The sequence below is a fragment of the Electrophorus electricus genome, chromosome 17 (assembly GCF_041902795.1).
Source record: "Electrophorus electricus isolate QZ-2024a chromosome 17, ASM4190279v1, whole genome shotgun sequence".
NCBI classification, from domain to species: domain Eukaryota; kingdom Metazoa; phylum Chordata; class Actinopteri; order Gymnotiformes; family Gymnotidae; genus Electrophorus; species Electrophorus electricus.
Genome location: NC_137513.1, coordinates 16884878 through 16905410, shown reverse-complemented (window position 1 = coordinate 16905410; position 20533 = coordinate 16884878). Strand labels below are relative to the sequence as shown.

The 20533-nt window shown below is 42.4% G+C and overlaps 1 protein-coding gene across 4 annotated transcripts; it reads left to right on the top strand.

The window, feature by feature from the left end:
* Window positions 1-6734: 6734 nt before the first annotated feature.
* On the top strand, window positions 6735-20306 carry ptbp2b (polypyrimidine tract binding protein 2b). 4 transcript variants are annotated; one of them, XM_035534131.2, is made up of 17 exons: window positions 6735-6891; window positions 7841-7871; window positions 8013-8073; window positions 8663-8835; window positions 8985-9128; window positions 9236-9397; window positions 9576-9686; window positions 9893-10091; window positions 10597-10650; window positions 11475-11590; window positions 12116-12160; window positions 13710-13743; window positions 14324-14416; window positions 14566-14782; window positions 15278-15355; window positions 16774-16905; window positions 19590-20306. In XM_035534131.2, the coding sequence occupies exons 1-16, from the start codon at window positions 6884-6886 to the stop codon at window positions 16901-16903; spliced, it is 1656 nt and encodes a 551-aa protein (XP_035390024.1). In that variant the 5' UTR covers window positions 6735-6883; the 3' UTR covers window positions 16904-16905; window positions 19590-20306. The 4 variants fall into 4 exon arrangements, with proteins under 4 accessions (XP_035390024.1, XP_035390025.1, XP_026882955.2 ...); XM_035534132.2 differs by lacking the exons at window positions 10597-10650; window positions 19590-20306 and having other exon boundaries at window positions 16774-18464; XM_027027154.3 differs by lacking the exons at window positions 12116-12160; window positions 19590-20306 and having other exon boundaries at window positions 16774-18464.
* The last annotated feature ends 227 nt before the right edge of the window (window positions 20307-20533 follow it).

The following is a 20533-nucleotide window of genomic DNA, read 5'->3' as shown; positions in this document are numbered from 1 at the left end:
CAGGTAATTTGTGGAGTTAACAGGAAACTCGTTCACCTCTATCAGACAAGGTTTAGAACAAAATGAAATACCTTATCTAGAGTAATTACTCATGTACCCCTAACACCATATGTGTAGTAATTATAAAAGGCAGTTATTCCTCAGTCAGCTTTTCATTCAGTGTCAATTTAAGTTAAATTCAGTTCACAGTAGAGAAGTGTTTTTTCCTCATCCCCCAACATGGTTTGACTGGATATTATAATAAACATAGTTATGGATTTGAGTTTTCTCGCAGTTCAAATCCAGGCTTGGGATTTGACATTATCAATGTAAGAGTGCTTTGTGAAAAAGACACCTTTGACAGCTATACCTCCTGCCCTCATCAAGCCATGCTTCTTCTTATATCAACTTATTTTCTCGTTATAGTTATCATCATTGTCTGAATATATATGTTTCTCACCATTTTTTTCTATAGCTGGAACACATCTTTGAAAGGGAACACATAATCATAGTTTCTCATGTCTCTTCTTGGAAAAAAAAATTGTGTGTGCGTGCGCGTGTGTGTGCGTGCACGCATTTATGTGTGCTCATGCATTTACTGTGTGTTAACGGGTGTTAGCAGCTGTGTGCGCAATAGGGGCCCACACTCCGACCTGCCGAGCGTGCTCATTATGGCCTCGGTCCGGCTAGCAGAAGCGCAACACAGAGTGGTCATCCTCCTCCTACCCACCTCGGCCCTGGAACACACTGACCTCAATTCCTCACGCTGCCCTGCCTCCCCCGCTAATGATGCCTGCAGCTCGGCATTCTGGGAGAGTTGACCATTGCCTGCGTTCGTCACTATAGTGTCATCTGCTTTTAATGAGTTGTTTCGCCACTGTTAGGAGAAGCCACACCGCCCTGACAGGCCTCCAGTAGAAAAACAATCTAACAGGGGCTGCCAACTGTCATATGAATCTACATTCATTCTAACTTCTCCTGGGACCTGGGGTTCCAACTGTTTGTGTAATCGCGGGTTTGCCAATAATGAAACTGTGCTAAATGAGTGCATTTAGGACTGCACCAAATACAATGCCCCAGTCATCCATATCTACAGCTGCTGCTTATGTGGTTAAAAACAGCCAATTTTATTTTAAACAAAAACAACAGTGACATCCAGCTAGCCTTTCGAGCTGCGTGAAAGAGCTCATACATGCTGAAACTTAATAATCGTCACCCTCATCCAAGATTAGCTAAATTCCTCTCTGAGGCCTCTATCGAGTACTCTCTGGTTATTTGTGCTACTGTGAGGTAGTTCACCAAAAGGGCTGGCTGCCATACGTGGCAATTACCTTACCCCTCAGCGCATATGATTGCCTCTGCAGGACATGACTGTGCTCCATGCCAAGCTTATAAGCATTTTACAGTACTGACTCACCGTATCAGTGTGCCAGGGTGTGGGCCAAGCTGAATAATATTGCACAGAACCCAGCTTTCAACAGTTAATAGGTTTTGGCTTTTGGATTAGACTAAATCCTGGAATCCTGGGCTGATCCAATGGCTGTCAAACTGAAAGGGCAAAAGAATATGCAAACTTGTAAAGTTTATTATAGTTCAGAATTGATTTCAATGGCAATTAAAGTGACAGAGTATTTACCATAAAGTGCTTAAATCAGGAGAGTCAATCAAAATATCAGTCAGAAGGATACGTTTTCTTCCTTCTTCGTTGGGACTGCTGTTGTTTCCAAAACAGTGTCTATGTTAAAAGAGACTCTGCTCTCTGTAAGTCACTCTGTAAAGACTCTCTCATAGAGTCAGATTCATCAAGTCCACGTCCTAATTAGCACAGAACGATGTCTTCTCCTCTTCTCTTCTTCTCCATGCAACACAAACAGAAAACAGGCACAGAATGGGCTGACAGATAGCAGACTACTGAAAAGACAATTTTCCCTTACTGGTTTGTTTTGGGAAAAGACTTGAGATGCATGGCCTTATGTGGCATTGCTAGATAAAGTTGCATCTTGACTGTGTTTTCAGTAGCTTTTGTGTGTGCTGCTCCACGCTGTGAAATTACTTCTTTTTCTTTTGATGTGAGAACAAATAAAGGATATTTCACTAAAAATACATAGCTTAAAACAAATTTTAATCTTGAACCCTCCAAAATAATTCACTACCCTTACATACCTTAATGCAAAATTTCACCTGAAACTTTGCAAAACTTCAAAGTAGACAACTCTTCCTTTTGTCTTTCTGTCTGCTAAATTCATTCTGGTATGAATATGTAATATCCTCCAGTACATTTTAAAGTTTATGAAGAAATGTAAAAAAGCATAAAGAAATATAAAAGGCCACCCTTCCTCATAAAGTAATAAGCTCTGGAATTTTTGTTTTTCCCTGATGGCTCCTGACTTCAGGCAGAAAAGGGGAGAGCAATAACAGACTCATGCTCAAATAATGAAATGTACAGATTATATCAGGGCCATTCCGATCAGTGTGAGACCATATGGATCTTTATTACAGAAACTTTAATTAACATTTAGCTCATCTGTGGCTTCATTAGCTCCCAGATGTCGTTGTGGATCCCTGCAGACCCTGCAGCCTCACTAGCGCAGCTTCCAGGTGTCGTGTGCTGGCGAATCTCTCCCGGGGTCTTATGGGGGGAGGCGCGGTGGACACTCGATGGGGTCTGCGTGGGTGGAGTGCCACTTTATCAAGAATCGGAGGGCCCTGTCTCTGCTACTGTTTAGGCCGCACCTTACAGACGTGGCGGCGATTCTGCCTGGCTGCCGGTTTCTGCCGGTTTCTGCCACTCGCCATGTCTCTGGTCAGAAGACCTGTGGGTATAACACTGATCAGTACCGGGATGACCTTCTTCACTGTACGTTGCTCCCATTATCCCATTAAGAAGGCACCAGGAGGCTTGAATGACCACAAAGTTAAACTTTCCAGTAAAACTTCCTTGAAATCTTAGGAAAAATTAATAACAATGACAGGGTATATACTGCAGCAAAGAAGAGTGAAGGCTCACAGCAATTTCTGAGGCTTGCTAACAAAAGGGGACCTTTGCGTTTGGTGCATAATGAGTAACTATGGAGGACAAATACCCTATGCCATTGTGCAGGATAGACCCCAAGGGGGAAAAGAATGACCTAATCAGACCCATCTGCATGACTAACCCCTATCCCCCTGCTCAGACGCGCACATAACCATCCGACTCTCGGAAGTACAGCCCTCGTCGCCTAGGGGAAGGCAAGGTGTTTTCACACAGAGAGAGATCATGGGAACATCAGACCCATGCTGTCGCATTCCTTTGAAGGGAATTGAGTTCAGCTCCTGGCCTCTCAAGTGGAAGCTGGAACGTCATATGCCATCAGTGGAGGAATTATGACAAAAGGGCCTTTGGTTGCATTGGAGATTGCGATGGCCCACATCATGGTGGGCTATATGGTGTTTGTTCTACAAGCTGCAGTGAGGTCACGGAAGTGGCGCTGGCTCTGTGCTTCTGAGAGCCTCCTCAAGCAAACACAATTTAGCTTGGTGTCAGGGCCCATGGCACAGAGCCGGGCGGATTAAAGGAGTGTCACCCTCTGTCTCCTACAACAGGATAACAAGCAAGGCTCAGGGAGGGCCCCCAGGGAGGGAATAGGGACCCATGATCAGGCAGATGGGGTACACACACACACACACACACGTGCACACATGGCTTTACCACATCTACACACACATGCGTACACAAGGGAAGCATGAAGAGTGATCTGATCATGTGTTAGGAGAGCTTGACTTGCTCCACAAACCTATTCGAAAGCCCCTTTGTATTCCTCCTGCCACTCCTTCCACACCAGACGCTCTCGATTACTGTGTGGCAGAGCCGCACGCTGCACAGACATCTGGCGTTCCCTGGACATGCGTGAAAGCGCATTTCGGGAAGGACGTTAGCTAGAAGAATTTATCCAAACCGCCACACCATTATCCGCTGGTAAAACGCTGCGAGAAAGGGAACATAGCAGAATTCACAGCCTGAATTCTTCAGCTCTTAACAGCAAGTAATTCCACCTAACTCCTTAAATAACCGCTGGCAGTGAGTGACAGCTAGCCAGGTACATATGGGTTTTATTTAAACAAAGACAGATGGGCAGTCATTAAAGGTGGCCCTCCATCATTAGGCTTCATATAATCATAAGTGTGCCGTGCTCCTGTTTCGGAGGACGGGTGACCCTCGATCTGCCTCTCGCCTTCACATGACGCCTTGTCAGGTTTGGACTTGCCAAAAAAGGGAACCTTGTGGCAGAATTAGGAAAGCAGCCTTCTTGCTTGCATTCCCCAGGGGCACAGGCAAGGGTGAAGAGGTTAACGAGATTGATTTGTACATCAGTTTTGTTTTTTTTCTTTCCGGAAAGTCTCCATGGAAACTGTCTTGGTGTCACGCTTGTGTGGAGATAAGGACATGTTTACGTGCTGTCAATTATGAGAGAAGGCATGTACTTAAAAAAAAAAGACCCATGAGAAGTGTTAAAACATGCTTTCTTGTTAAATGCTCTCTCGTTAAATTTACTGTTCTGTCATCAGAGATATAGCTGAAAGAGGCCCTGATGTATTAATAGCAATAAAGCACAATGAATGCATACTTCAGGGGATGACATTTTATAACCATATTGTTTTTAACGAATAACATTATTTTCAGGATTTCACTCAGAATTTAAGAGCAACATCTTAACACAGAATCAGCAAATTTGCACTGTTAAGGTGGTGTAAAACAGGTAGAAAACCAAACTGAAATCTGTGTAAAACCAAGCCACACTATGTACATTTTATTGTGTCTGACAGATGCCATCCATTGAATGTAAATACACTGTGCCCAATACTGAAAGTAGAATTCAACCAATGAACGGCTTGATAATTAGCTGTTAATTTGCATCTTGTGTGTTTGAGGAGGGCCCTTGTTGATGGGATTTTATCCCACATTACACCCATTTCTGTTTAACCATTCTATTAGTAAACCTATGTTTCTATATACAATATATATAAAATGTACCTTATATGCACTATATGCATACTTATTAAATACTGCCAAATTAATAAGCAAAGAAATGGAGGACACTAATGACTTTTTGTCATGCAATTTTTGATAAATACTACCAAATAACAGTCTATTTACATGTACATTATTCATATATGTAATACCATAATAATTTCACATCGTGGCCTATATTATAGCTGACTATAAATGTATGAATATTTCCATTTAATATCAAAAGAAAAAATTTTGGCAAAATGTCAATTATTTGTCAGTTTCCAGTGTATGAACAAAAAACAAAATCATGTTGTCTGCCAGTAGAGCAACAGGCCAATAAAGCAGTGAGACCTAAACACTCCTGCCCTTTCCTCAAGATGAGAGGTGTCTCGTCTGAAGGAGACACGGTAAGAAATGTGATGTCCCTGGCATTTCAGTACACACGTCTTGAAATCACAAATAGTCACTCTCAAAGGCCACTTTGCTTGACACAGTGGAGGGTGTGATGATAGTTTCCTTTCTCAACCCAAACATGCTGTATGTGAGACTGATAAAGTCTGCCTGTGTGTCTGTGGGTGTATGTATGTGCGCGTGTGTTTGTGTTTGTGTGATAACCTTACAACAGTAGATTCATCTACACCTACAGCAAAACTACCCTAGAGAAAACGCTAGTTCTAATTGCAGTGATGTTCAGATAAGATCTAACTGAATAGTGATGACAAAAGCTAGTCACAGGATAGCAAGCTTTTGTTCATTCAAATGGAAAGGATCAACTACAGAAGCTTGTCTTGGTAGAAGACTGTTATCAATTGGGAAACATGAACTTGCAGAGGTAATGTGGCTCCTCTGTGTTCATGAGTGTAACCACACACTCCCAGCAATATGTCTGATCAGGTAGCACAAGGTGTACATAAATGACAAACCTGTAAAGATTAGAGTCTCTAGATGACCTGGTGACCTGACATGTCTCAGATGACGGCAGGTGGGTCAGGTGGAACACTATAGAGGCTAGTCCTGCATCTCTCATCAATAATCTGATTCCAGTGACAAAGACTTAGCCAGTATTCAAGGCCCCTGAGGTACTGCCACATGTACCACAATAGAAATCGATACAGAGCATTTATTGATGCTCGGGGAGCAGTGTACTTTTGGTGGAGAGCTATGCTGTTGACATCTCTTCATTTGTTGAGCTCATGCAATCGAATTCCATTCTCTTCATAGACTAATGTTTTATAATAATGTAATAAGATTTCAATGTATAGTTATTTATTGTAGTATATTAAGGTTTTTTGGTTAAAGTGTATTTTATTAAGGTCAGTTTTGGAAATTTAATTCCTAGGACTAAAATTCACACCAAACATTCCCTAGCTTGGAAGGTTTTTTGATACAGGTTTACATTTTAATTACATTTTAAACACTGAATGGTTCAAGAATGTGTAACATGTAATGAATCTGGATAGTGACATATATATAATTAAATAATTAATATAATTAAGATTTATATATATATATATATATATATATATATATATATATATATATATATATATATATATACATATATATATATATATATATATATATCTCCATCACCTACACAACAAAGAAAGATGGCAATTCGTGTTGTGCCTTTCATGTAATAAAAACAAAAACAAAAACAAAAAACCTAGGGTTTAAAAATATTGGTCAGTTGTATTTACGAGCTATTCACATAGCCCAAACCCAGTTGCCTTTATTGTGCCGACGCCAGAGGACTTGGGCCGAATCGTCCCGTCAAAGTGAGTCGGATGACTCGGTCAAACACTCGCCGCGTCGAGCATCGCCACCATTTTACTCCGTTAGCGGTGTGACGTGCGTGTGTCGGTCTGCTATTAGAGCACTCAGATTAATAACGTGGAAAACGCGTTCCCGGCAATGGACGGGTAAGTATCGGAGGGGGGCAAATGTAAAAAAAAAAAAAAAAATGCGCTGTGTGAATTTCGCTTTTATATTAAATTACTTTCAGGCAACTACGCTGCAGTTGTTTTGCCTTCAGAGGCCGTGGCTGCTAACTAAACTGCTAGCTTTCGTTGTTGATGAAGCGCTGTCCGACGCCTCTGCTAAAAGCTATGCGAACGAAGTCCGTTAGCCTCGGAGCTAACTAGCTAGTCTGCTATCTGGAAATAGTCTGTGCTTTGTTCTAATTTATTTTTTATAGGAATAATTTTTTTTAAATAATGTATTAACCTTATTATTTGGTGTCACGTTTGGAAATTACATATACTGTTTTTTTCCCGCTTAGGTTACATAACCAGATAGCAACCGGAAAAAGCGCTCTGATGATCTCTGGATTGATTAGCTAAAATAGCTTAGCTGGCCGGATTTCTTTGTTTAAAACCGGAGTGTTTCTGAAACGTCACCTTCCGTAATGTTCTGTTTTCAAAGCACCAGCCAGCCATATTTCTACTTAGCAACATACCGTTATTTAGTTGCAATAGCTAAACATTAAAATAAGTTATATATGGCTTTAGCATGGGTATAAATTCTCACTCAAAGCCGTTGCTGGTTAAGTTAGTCATCAACTAAACTGGCTAGCTAGCTACGTGAGTATCCGACGTAAGATGGTCAGTTAGCATTAGATGAACTTCGGGGATAGTAGCTAAGTAGTAGCTATGTCATGACTTTGTAAGTTAATTGTTTGATGTAGAAAACGTTAGTGCGATAAATCCCAGCTAATGTACTATTTTACTGTAAGATAATAATAAATATAATAATGCTTAGATCATGTGAGTTTGGCCAGCGGTAGTTCGCTGTGACATTCTAAAATGCTATAACTGGGCAAGTTAATATATTTTTTCTTTTTCTCTAATATTTTTCTCCATTCATTTCCAGCATTGCTAGTGATGTTGCAGTTGGTGTAAAGGTAAGGTGTCATTAATCACAGTAATAAAGCTGATAGATTTGATAGTGATAACTACCATATGTTTGGTAAATATGTGTTATGAACTTTTTAATATTTGCATATTGTTATCTTTTACATTTACCTATTTATATTTCCTCTCAGAGAAGTTCAGATGAATTACTGTCTGGCAGTCTTTACAACAGCCCAAACTCTTCAGTCACAGGTGAGGAAAATGCTTTGATGTGAACAAATGGACTGATTGGTTCTGGTTTATTTGCTATAAGTAACAAGTGCCATGTGGTTGTGACCAGGGTTCAGTAATATTGAATTTACAGGACATTTCCTCTTAGTATTACTGCCACAGTGTACGAATATACTATTTATATTTTTTGCTTCTGTTAAACTATATTGCTAGTGCATTATCTTTGATTAAGGCCGTGCAATGACCAGTCAGTGGCTTGCAGTACATAAAGTGGATACCCCTTCTGTGTAACCCCCGGCCCCTTCCAAAAAACCCCCAACAAAACATATTTATGAAATATGTTTATATTACTTTCTACATCCACTTTTTTATTACCCCTTCTCTGAAGGGTTAGAGGGGCCTAACTAGACACCAATGCAGTGACCTTTGTGCAGTCTCCAGCCAAAGCCATGAACCTAGATACAACACCATGTCTGAAAACCTTGCATTTTGATGCAGATATATCATTTGTAGGAATATAATGTTTAAATGTTAAAAATAATTCCATTGCCAAGGATTGGCATTTAATGCATGCTCATATCTAGCCTGAAAATGTGGTGAATTTTTATAGCTAATGGAAGTGACAGCAAGAAACTGAGGGTGGAGGACAGCATGGACAGCCCACCCTCCCGGGTCATTCACATTCGCAAACTTCCGAACGAAGTTTCTGAGACAGAGGTCATCGCCCTGGGTTTGCCCTTTGGCAAAGTCACCAATATCCTGATGCTGAAAGGCAAAAACCAGGTGTGTATGAGCAGAAGATATGGAGTTAGGAAAATCTGAGGTGTAAAGTGGTTTTCCAGGGATATGCCATTTTGGAACCTTCTTAACTGCTAGGTCCTGCATAAGCTGAGTACTTTGGCTCATCTCGGATATATACGCCCCATCTGCAGGCCTTTTTGGAGCTCGGAACAGAGGAAGCAGCAGTCACCATGGTGAACTACTACACGGCGGTGACGCCTCAAGTGCGAAACGTGCCCGTGTTTATCCAGTACTCTAACCACAAAGAGCTCAAGACCGACAGTGCTCTCAACCAGGTTAGCAAACCAGGCCTCGGACAAATGGTGTATGCTTGTGACAGAGCAACCCTTCTGATGCCCAGAGTGCTGTGATTTGGCTTCCATCCCTTTTCTCTCATCCCCAGCGTGCCCAGGCCGTGCTGCAGGCCGTATCCGCGGTCCAGGAGGGTGGCTCCCCGAGCTCAGACGCAGCGGGCGAGAGTGTGCTGGCACCTGCCCCCAGCCCTGTCCTGCGCATCATCATCGACAACATGTTCTACCCAGTGACCCTGGACGTCCTCCAACAGGTCGCCGCCCTCCCCGTCTGCTTGGGGATGAAACTGTAAAAATAAAAACAACCACTCAGCAGTTTGTGTACTCTCTGTTGTGGAAGTGCTGGCCCCATGCAGAATTAGCATTTACATCATGCTAGTTTCTCTATCTCTCTCTTTTTTTTTTTTTTTTCTTTTTTTTTTTTTTTTTTAGATCTTCTCTAAGTTTGGGACTGTCATGAAGATTATCACGTTCACCAAAAACAACCAGTTCCAGGCTCTTCTGCAGTTCAGTGATCCTGTAAATGCCCAGCAGGCCAAGCTGGTGAGATAGCTGGGAATCATTAAAATTATTTTGTTACTACTGTAAATTATCAAGTAACTACTCTGAAACCAACATGAAAGGCATGTAGTTATAAGAGTGTGAGTCCTTGGAGTGAAAGAGGTTAAATAACTCAAGTTAATTTTCAGTGCTAGTATGCTTGTAGCATAAAATAAAATAATTGGGCTCCTCATTATTTTTCTCCCAAGTCCTTGGATGGGCAGAACATCTATAACTCCTGCTGCACGTTGCGCATTGACTTCTCCAAGCTTGTCAACCTGAATGTGAAGTACAACAATGACAAGAGCCGGGACTACACGCGGCCAGAGCTCCCCGCGGGCGACGGCCAGCCGCCCGTGGACCCGGCAGTGGCTGCTGCCCTCAACAAAGACTCCACCTCCTTGCTCGGTAAGGCCCTGGAGAGCTCTGCCAACTCCTGGTGCTCGGCTAAGTTGTCCTGTTGCTCTGCACTGCAAAGTGTGCTACTGAGGTGAAAACAGGGAAAGCTTGCTTGCCGCAAATGCACTCCCGACAAAACAAGCACTGTAGCCAAGAATATGAAGGTTATACACACGTTGATGCATGGTGGTGAAAGTGTTGACCAGAACATAAATACTCACTCAATTAGGCATGAGAAAATTGGGTTCAAACAGTTCCTACGTGGCCAGGCCTGACTAGACGATGGACGTTACCATAGCACTTAATTAGAAATCCAGATACGTAGATAATCAGCTATTCTTGATGTTAATTTTAACTGGACATTATCACTGGCAGAAGTCGATATGTGTCTGGTGCACATATCGGTTTGTCCCTAATTAAGATAATTTACTGTTTGAGAATTCACTTTAAGAGATCCTGGCCCGCACTTCCTGTCTGACCGCGTGCGACTTCTACTTCTACACATTCTCCTTAGGTACTCCGTCCGGGACTTCCTACTCTAGTGCTGGAGCGTTTCAGTCTTCTCTAGGTACCTATGCTTCTGTTACCTACTGTCTTCTTTCGTTCTCTCCCTCACTTTCTTTCTTTTCTTTCCTACCCCACCTCTGTGTCCTTTCCTTCTCTTGGAGGAAAGAGGCTCTTTGCCAGCGCTGTGAGAACTGGCGGGGCTTCCCCCACCGAAGCGGCGCCGTCCGCCTGTCCCAAATTGACGGCCTTGGGCCGCCGCTCTTTTCTGGCAGAGTGCTAATTGGGTGGCTCGCCACTAAGCCCTACCATTCTGCACTGTGTCCTGGGCGTGACAGATTGATCCGTGTTCATTATTGAACGCCGCCTTTCATACAGACTGGCCAATCAGTTAGCTCCGTTGGCTTCGCCTAGTTAGAACGGATGGGTTCCAGTAGCCGCGAAGGCTCATAGTAAAAAGACCCAAAAAGCAATACATTTTTTTCTTTCTTTTTCTTTTTGTTCTTTTTTGGCTTCCGTACTTTCCTGCACATTGAATCCAGTCTGTGTGAAACTGAGCGGGCAGTGATGTGTGTGATGCTGTGTATGACATGTACGTTGGATGCCGTCTGGCCGGAGGGGGTCGTGACGTTGGCTGGGCGCTGTGTGTGCGTGTATGTGTGCTGTGTGTGTGCGTGTGCACTTGGCAGCGCTGTGAGGCTGCATGGCCTGGGCTGGACAGAAGGCTGCTGAGAGGGATGAGCTGCTGGACTGCCGCCGCCTTAGGAAGTTGCAGTGACTTTTTGACTGACGTTGAGCTCTTTTTCTGTTCCTCTGTCTTCCTCTCTCTCTCTCTCACTCTCTCTCCCCCTCTCTCTCGCTCTCCTGTCTTCCTCTCCCTCTCGGTAGGCGCTATCAGTCCTCTGAGTGCAGCCGCTGCAGCTGCAGCCGCGGCTGGGAGGGTGGCGCTCTCTGGGCACTCGGGAACCAATGGAGTACTGCTCGCCAGCAATCTCAATGAAGAGGTCAGTGCATCCTTCCAACACGCGCACACACACTCCTCTACCTCCTCTATCTGTTCTCACTGTGTCTAGTCAGGTCTCTGGCAGAGCCTGTTTCTGTACTTTTGGATGTTTAGTCATCATCTGCCAAGGCTCATTATTTTCATTTATTTATGTATTTATTTTCAGAGGACCGCCTACATTTTTTTTTACATTTATATATATTCTGTATAGCATCATACCAATGTTATCATGACTTAAAGATTTATGTTTTTGGAGTTATAAATCTCCCAATAAGTTTTATTTTGCAATGGTTCATTGTTTAAGACATGGTCTAAAGAGACCAAGAGTCTCCTGAGCAGGAATATACATCCAGACTTCATGAAGAGAGACAGTTCCATGAAGCTGACCTCTGCTCCATGTTTTGTCTTGTGACATGAGTCTTTCACTTTTGACCTTTTTATTATTTACTTTTTTGCCTCTATTTTGACCAGAACTTGAGACAGTTGTTTGTAGCATGCTGACATTGGTATCGTGCTCTCCACTCAGCTCCTGATGTTAAAAGATCTTAGAGCACATCCTCAGCACTTCCAGGTAGTTTTGTGCCTCCTCATAACTGCATCAGTCCTGAGTGTAACTGCTCACAGGTGAACTGCTCACTCACAAAACACTGCCAAACCATGGAGCAGTAACACAGTGTGAAATATTTGCACCAACCACCCACAAAGCCAAAAATGTGGCAACAACAAAAACCTAGTGTAATGTAGCTCACACTTATTGGTGAACAGCCGTCTGTCCATCCGTGCCCCTGAGCCTGTAGCTTACCACCGTCCCTGCTGTGCTCCTGTGTTTTAATGTTATTTCAGTATATTTACACTTAGCTGATTGTCTTAGTAGGAAATGACTTGGCAGAGATGTGTAAGCTAGTCCCTGAACATTGGCTAATACTCATCCATAAATATACTGAAAGCAAGTGTTTTGTTGATTAAGTTCTTGTCAAAATGGAGGGTCTCTCTGCTGTCGCTCTGTGCATTCTGTACAAGTTTTGATCACTGTCTCTCTCTCTCTCTCTCTCTCACTCCTCTCTCTCTCTCTCACACACACACACACACACACACACACTCTCACTCTCATGCACATTCTCGCTCTCTATCTGTGGGTCTTTCCTGAAGTAATATCTAACTGTCTTTTCTCTCTAAGCTGTAACTTCTCTCTCCCTCTCCTGGTGTTCCACTGCCTCTCTCTAAGCTATTCAAAGTTGGTATGAAATGTGGTAGCTCCACCCCCGCCTCATCTCTCTCATTTTCTATTATTATTATTATTATTACTTTTCTACCTGTGAAATGTCCTAGTAATTTTCTCCCATCATGGTTTCCTTTCCCAAACGCTCTTGTGGGTCTGTGGTTTTTAAACATGTGCTCTCTACTGATGCCCATAACTCTGCAAGGTGGTTTTCATGCCCACAACTTGCATGGCCTGGCCTTGCCCTAACGATACGAGGCTAGCGTTCCTTTAACCAGCACTGCCTGCATCTCATATTTGTCGAGTTCCAGCCACTGAACCCAGAGCCATACTCTGCATGTCCCTGCCCCTCTGCCATTCCTCTGCTGCAGTGAGTCTATGTAAATGTGCCTTGCCCGGGTTTGGTCTTGGGGGACTACATTTGGCACAATTCAAGCAATGTTCAAGAAATAAAGAACTGATAGAAAGAGAGCCCTGCCATTTCTGACCAAACTCCTGCATTTCCTGTGTACTGACCTGTAATATTTATTTTTTGTCCCCAACTCCTTTTTTTTCTTGTTTTTACTTCACGTTGCTTCCTCTCCCTCTCCCCACCCCCCTCCTCCCCGCCCTGCCCCGCCCCCTGACCCTCTACTCCTGCCTCCTTGTGTGACCCCTCCCCCCTTTATCCCCTCTCCCCCATGCTTTGTGCTGGACCCAAAACAAACAAACAAACAAACAAAAACAAATGTTCCTCCTCGGACCAACTCGCCCCAATTAACTGCCTTGACCCATGCTCCATGGTCACCTCACCATCGCGCGGGAAACCACCCCCTCCGTTATGGACGATCTGTTCATCTCCGCCCTACCTCGACTCTTCTCTCTTCTGTCTTACGCTGCTTGCTCTTCTCTCCTTCTAAAGATGGTTACGCCCCAAAGTCTCTTTACCCTCTTCGGTATGTTATCGTTGGCAATCTACCTCTTTTTTCAGTTTACTTCTGTCATTTTATTTGTTTCCTTGATTTTAATTTCATTATTATGGTTTGTTTTGTCAGTTTAGGTTTACTTAATAATGACTGTATTGCAGAACAGTCCCTTAATTTTCCATTTCTGTTTTTGTTCCAAGTCTGAGGTTTTTATGCAGGGCTTTTTGTTCATTTATTTTTGTTTTCTTTGGCCTTTTGAAGGCCATGTCTCTATCTTGCTCTTTCTGTCTCTCCTCATATACAGCTTACCGTAATGCATGCTCAGTTATTTTGCATGTAGGCTTTCCGATTTAACTTTGCCATATCACTAAGCTTCTTTATTTGGGAGGGCCTATCAGAATATGTACTCTGCTCTATTTGAAAATCACTTAAGGACTCGTGTAGATCTTTTTGTTTTCTTTTTCCTGGAAGTACCATCTTCCTCAGCGTTGATTGTTTTGCACGTGAACCCAAGCTCGTAGAGCACTAATTTGTCCTTCATGCTTCGCCCCACCTGCCCCACCCCCGCCCCTCCCCTCTGCATCGCCTCCTGCTTGTCGTCGAACGGAAGGCGTGTACGGCGATGTGCAGCGGGTGAAGATCCTCTATAACAAGAAGGACAGTGCGCTGATCCAGATGGCAGACGGCAACCAGGCGCAGCTAGGTAGGCCTCTCTGTGGGCATCCCTTTCGCCCCCTTTCTACCGCCGTCCATCTAGTGAACTTCAATTGGCAGTTTATTTCAGCAGTTTCACACGTCAAACTAAAAGGATGAATGTGTAAAGACATTTGGTCTATTTTCATTCTGCTCCAGCCATGAGCCACCTAAATGGGCAGAAGATGTATGGGAAAATCATCCGTGTGACCCTGTCCAAGCACCACACGGTGCAGCTCCCCCGTGAGGGCCTGGATGACCAGGGCCTCACCAAGGATTTCACCAACTCCCCCCTGCACCGCTTCAAGAAACCCGGCTCCAAGAACTTCCAGAACATCTTTCCCCCTTCAGCCACCCTCCACCTCTCCAACATCCCGTGAGTAGAGATGGTGACACAGTAGGTTGGAGTCTGTGTTGGGGTGGGTAGACCCAGGGCATGCTAGGAAAGCCAAACCTTACAAGAGCAAATCACACAGCAAGGAAATTACAAGTTTGTGTTTCATTTTAATGAAATGATTAATAACAAGGTAAAAGAATATTTGACTAGTTATGACACTTGTCATTTGGTTGGTGCATTGTTCAGATCTCTCCAGTGTGTGTCCTCTTGTATTTTTACACTTATAAAATGCAAGAAATGCTCCCGATATAAAGCTTAAATTTTGCATTGCCACAATTTTCTTTTTTGAAAATCACTTACCAGTTTTGTCTCTGGCTTAGACATATGAGTTAAAAAAAACTGAGTCTGCTTAATTATGCAGTGCAGTGATTATGGAGGAGAGGGGTGTGGGGTATTATGGCTTTTTACCTGTCTGTGAGCACTGTCGTTTCTTCTTCTGTGCTTGGAGAAACGTAACTGTCGTCTGTTTGGCAGGGAGGATGTCACTGAGGATGACCTGAGACTTCTCTTCTCCAATTCTGGAGGCACAGTTAAAGCCTTCAAGTTCTTTCAGTAAGAGCCTTCTACATGTTTCACAATATTATGTGCCCTGTTGAATCATTATATTGCAATATACTTGCATAATAATAGTTGCTGTCTCCACGCATTTATAAATATGTTTCTAACATACTGTATTACATTTCTCCAGGGCAGGGCAGTCATTGTCAGTCCTAGTCCTTGTAACCCATGCTCTGTGCAGTTTTTTTCCCCTTGAATCCAACACACCTGATTTAACTTTAATTACTAATGACCAAGCACTCCACAAGGTTGGGTGGAAATGGAATTAACAGTGGTATGTATTCAGCATACAAAAAAGAAGTATCTGCATTTTATCCACATTACATTTTGAAAAGGCAATATTCATGATACGATTACTTTATATATGTTGGGCAGAGTCCTCCTACAATTCCTTAGTACTAACTAAAAAAATACGTAGTCTTTTAAAGAAATACCATCAGTGTCTGTTTAAATAATGGTGTGTTCAAATAGAATTTCTGCCTTCAATATAGATAGTTAACACTCAGTGCCTGCTGTGCGAGTAGTTAAAGTCGAACTGTGTTGCTAGGCAACTGGGCAATATGGACACCGAAAGAATCCTCTCTGTTATTTTACTAAGATACTTTGCTAATGACCAAGGCTACATACCATGTATTAGCTGTTATGTCTTATAGCAACATGTATAGGTGTAGTGAAGGTGGGGAAAAAAGACAAAAAATATTTGGAATATCAACATTTTTCAGAGACATATTACAAAGACTTGGACTTTGATTGACTAAAATATAGTGTGATTCCAGTTCCAGTGTCACCCACATTCTCTCTTAGGTTCAGGCTTAAACTAGCTAGCTACCGCTCTATAATGTCTTTTGAATTTTACCTACTAGCTAACAGATTATATAAGCAAAATCTTTGTTGATTCTTTTAGCTAATGCAGGCTGTGTAGAAATAAAGGAACCTGAGAAATAAAGATCAGCAATGGCAGTACATAGCTTATAAAACACAATCTATGTTATCTGGCCAGCTCAAAAAGATTTTAATAGTTTGCCTATGTTATGCAGAGTTCAGAAATATTACATAAACAAAAGTGCCAATCTGTAGCACAGAGGAACAGCTGAACTGAAGCAACCAAATAATGGCAAATGAACATATGGCACATCTTTTCACAGATGTATTATACATGTATTGTAATTGTATTCTGGATGTTATTATTTTTATGTATTTTAATGAAATGCTTTACAGAATACCTTTTAGGATAGTGTATTCATAATGTAGCCATCAATATTTAATATTTGCTCTGCCCAACCCTGGCCCTCCATGACCCAAGTCAGGTGTGTCTGAGTAAGGAAGATGTAAAGCTACACATAGCAGGGGGCTGTTTTTTCTTTGAGAGATGTTGCCCTGTCTGAACATCCTCCACCTTTTCTTTGCCTCAGAGACCGCAAGATGGCCCTCCTGCAGATGTCTACGGTGGAGGAGGCTATCCAAGCCCTGATCGACCTCCACAACTATGACATGGGTGGAGGCCACCGCCTGAGGGTCTCCTTCTCCAAGTCCACCATCTGAAGGCATGCCCACAATCTCTGGCCAAATCTCCCCTCCACTCCTTATGGAGCACAGAGTCAATGTCATTTGGATCAGTCATTCCTGGAGACTATAACAGAAACACACCGACGTAGCTCTCTCTCTCTCTCTCATGCTCTCTCGTTCACTCTATCTCTCGCTCTTTCTATGAGAATTTCTCCTCTCCCTGTCGTTTGTGTGTTCAGGCATGCTGTTCCCCCCCCCCCCAACAAAATGTGCCTTACATACACCAAGCAGCATCTTCTCTGTATCCCTCTCTTACACAAGCGATGGAAGTGTAGGCACGCTCGTTTTCTTCGTGTAAGAAGTGGTCGTGAAAGTCTTTGCCCTGACCCTGACTTTGCTTCTGTACAATTTTTAATGTGCTAGTGTTTTTTTCCCAGTCCAGCTGTCTTGCTGTTGGTCTCAACCAGAAGCAAAATTCCAGTTATGCGTCACTGGCGTATGAGTGATGTGATTGGACAGGGTCAGCATTCGCCAGTACATGTTCTGTCCCATTGTTTCTGGAAAGGAGGTGGATTTTGTTTGGAGCTGGAACTTAAAATACAGTATAAAATGAAATGCTGGACACACACACACACACACACACACACACACACACACACACACACACACAGGGCAGCGTAGTGTATAATATATTACAGCACCTACTGTTTGGATACTCCCAAGTTATTGTCTGTTTTCTGGGTTTTTTTTCCCTTCCTTTCTTTCCTTCCACTTTTTATCTTTAAAGTATAGATGGATTTTTTAAGCATGCACTGCTGGGTCTTGGCTGTAGTGAGGGAAAGCTTGCTGTTGCATATGTTTGACCATAGTGTGTTCAAGTTCGTTAAGGCAAGTCCGTCATAAAGTTCAAGCAAACAAGTGAAAGAAAATGTGTCTTTGCCCTCTGTTTTTTGTTATCAGGCAAACCTGACAATACTGAACTCAAACTACATGAAGCACACTTCAAAATAAAGAGCATCGAACAGCTCTTCATATGTGTTTTTGATCACTTGTTTGATGAACACCAGCATCACGTTGCTGTTAACCGAATCTGAATGCATCTTAGACCTTTGTCAGGTTTTGTGATGTCACTGATGTCATTGTGAAGTGTTGCCCTCATGTGTAGAAGAAATGTCGGGACCAAAGTTAACGTGCCTTTTGTCTTATTTTTCTGTGTTGTGCAAATTCAGTTTATTCAGCCTCTGGATTTTTGTTTAGGCATCATGGATTGTAAAAAAAGATTGGGAATATGCAGAATATATGTCTGGAGGTTGGGAAGGGGTGTCACCTGTTGACAACTGCTCCATTAAACAAATGACTGAATGCATTCTGTGGTCAAAAATATGGAAATGGAGGGTGGCACTGTATATTTTCTACATGAGTTGAGTTTTTACATCTTTAGAAATGTATAATTCCAGTGTCGTTTGAAAGTGACAAGATTAAAACTTCCTTTTTCTACCGAGCTCCTGCTGTAAGATCCCTGTGTGGTGGTAGTGGAGATGGTGGTGGTGTGCTTTCTCTGTGTAGCATGCTGAATAAAAACTCCTGCAACTCTGTATTCACCTCTCTGCCTCTCCACTGTCTGTCTCTCTCTCACTCTGTCTTGCTCTCTGTTCACACTGGGGGACAGAGTTATGCATCTATTTATTTTATAATTTATTTAAACTTCACAAGGTCCAGTAGAGGTCAGTACTATGATTTTTTTTCTTTCTTTTTTCCTGGAGGGCTGTGTTCGGTAAAGACAATAATGAGGAACAGACACGATGACGTATGCTAGTGAATGTAGTCACTAAATGATACTGGTGGGAGAAAATGTACTAAGCCCTTTGTTTGAGTTGACGTACAGGCTTAGTGTACAATTACAGGTTTAAGTGTAGAATTTAAGTAGTCTATTTTTAGGAGACCTTCCAGAATTCTGATTTCAAATTGTGGAAATTCAAAATTCAGATTAATCAAGAGATTAGATATTTGAATGCCCAATTTCTCTGATTCACAAAGCCCAGACATTTAAATTTCAGTGTGCTTATTTGAGGGATGAATAGTATGATTTATGTAGACTATTCAATTATTAATTATTAATATATGGTTCATTCTTACAGATAACATGTTTGAATTTTTTTAGAGAGTCCTATGTTCATTGGTAAAAATGGAGTGAAGGGGGATAGCATAGTTGTGGGTATGTGGAGGTTTAAAAACAAAACACCTCAAAAAGTACATATTCCTGAACAAGCCACTTAAGTACAACGGTAAAGTACATGGACTCTCTTACTTTTCCCCAGAGCTTAATACACTGTTTCCTCCCTGTTCTCGCTGTTCTCTCCTCTCTGAGGTTACTTTCCTCTGACTGCCTGTTGTTCTGACCAAGCCCTTTTAGCACAGTTCTTTTAGCTCAGTTCTCCCTCTCTGTTCTGAGATGTCCCTGAGTCACTTAAAGACGAGTAGTCTCTCTTCCACTGTCCCACCCAGCCCTACCCAACAGTTGTGTATTACTGTAAGATAGAGTGCTCCAGAAGGGTTGAGGAAATTTCAGAGCAGTCATTAGAGGCGTATACCACAAGCATGAAAAATGCTAAAACACTTCCTTTTGCAGTAATCAGGTGTTTTTATGGTGACCTTGCATTGGAGACAGAATGTACAGCACTTGAATCCTGATGCCTTGTTCTTTTTTTTATCTGTGTTTCAGCAATCCAGCAGTAACAGGGCTCACGGTCCTCTGTGGCCCCCTCCAGACAAACGGATCCATTTTTAACAGAAACGTTCTCTGCATGTCTCTCTTGATCTACGGTCACGGTATCGAGAGAATTTCCTGAAGAGAATTAACACTTTACCAGACACAAGGGTAATCATCCCCCCCATCTTTCCTTTGGGAAATTGCTGCTGGTATTAGAGGTTGCATGGGGTCTAAATTACTTCACATGTCTCAGACATGGCAGAATTTGTGAACAGGGTAGAATGATGGCATATTCAGGGTCAGGTTTCTTTTAAAAAATAAATATTTCTTTACATGTTACTGAACTGAATTTTTCACTTTCCTTTGTATTCTTGGATATATCAGGGTATAGGGATATATTTTTGGTTTCACATGAGTTTCTGGTCATTGTATGAAACCACAAACGAACGGATACCAACAGCATTTGACTTCATTCATGGAATCATTAATTCTTGTTTGAGTATGACTACCCAGTCCATCATACCAGTGGAGGTTAATGTTGAGTAACTGAAACTCTAGTACTTACTGTAGTGCATTTGTTATTGCGCTTATCGTTGTTGGAAATAGAGCTTATGTGTGTTTTGCACATCTAGGCACCAGCATTGATCCCTGTATTTCAGCAATATTTAGCTCAATGGAACCATGAACTCTTAACCTACTGTACTGGCTAGGATGCCTGCTATGAGTAAATGACAAGGCACTTTTGTAAGTCACTCAGGGTAAGAGTGTCTGCCAAATGCCGTAAATGTTAATATATGTGATGTGATACAGTATGGCTTGCTCAGTGGTGAAGATGAGCTTGGTCATCGGTATGGGGTTTTAGAGCCAACTGAGAAACCCACTCAAATGTGACATTCAAGTCTTCTAAATGAAATCTTATTAGCCATGCAGGCACATCTAAAACTGAGGGTGTTGGT

Excerpts from the sequence above, each read along its gene's own strand:
- ptbp2b (XM_035534131.2), top strand. Across the intron at positions 8,074-8,662 it reads CCCAAACTCTTCAGTCACAG|CTAATGGAAGTGACAGCAAG; the intron begins GTGAGGAAAATG and ends GAATTTTTATAG. Across the intron at positions 14,417-14,565 it reads CGGCAACCAGGCGCAGCTAG|CCATGAGCCACCTAAATGGG; the intron begins GTAGGCCTCTCT and ends ATTCTGCTCCAG.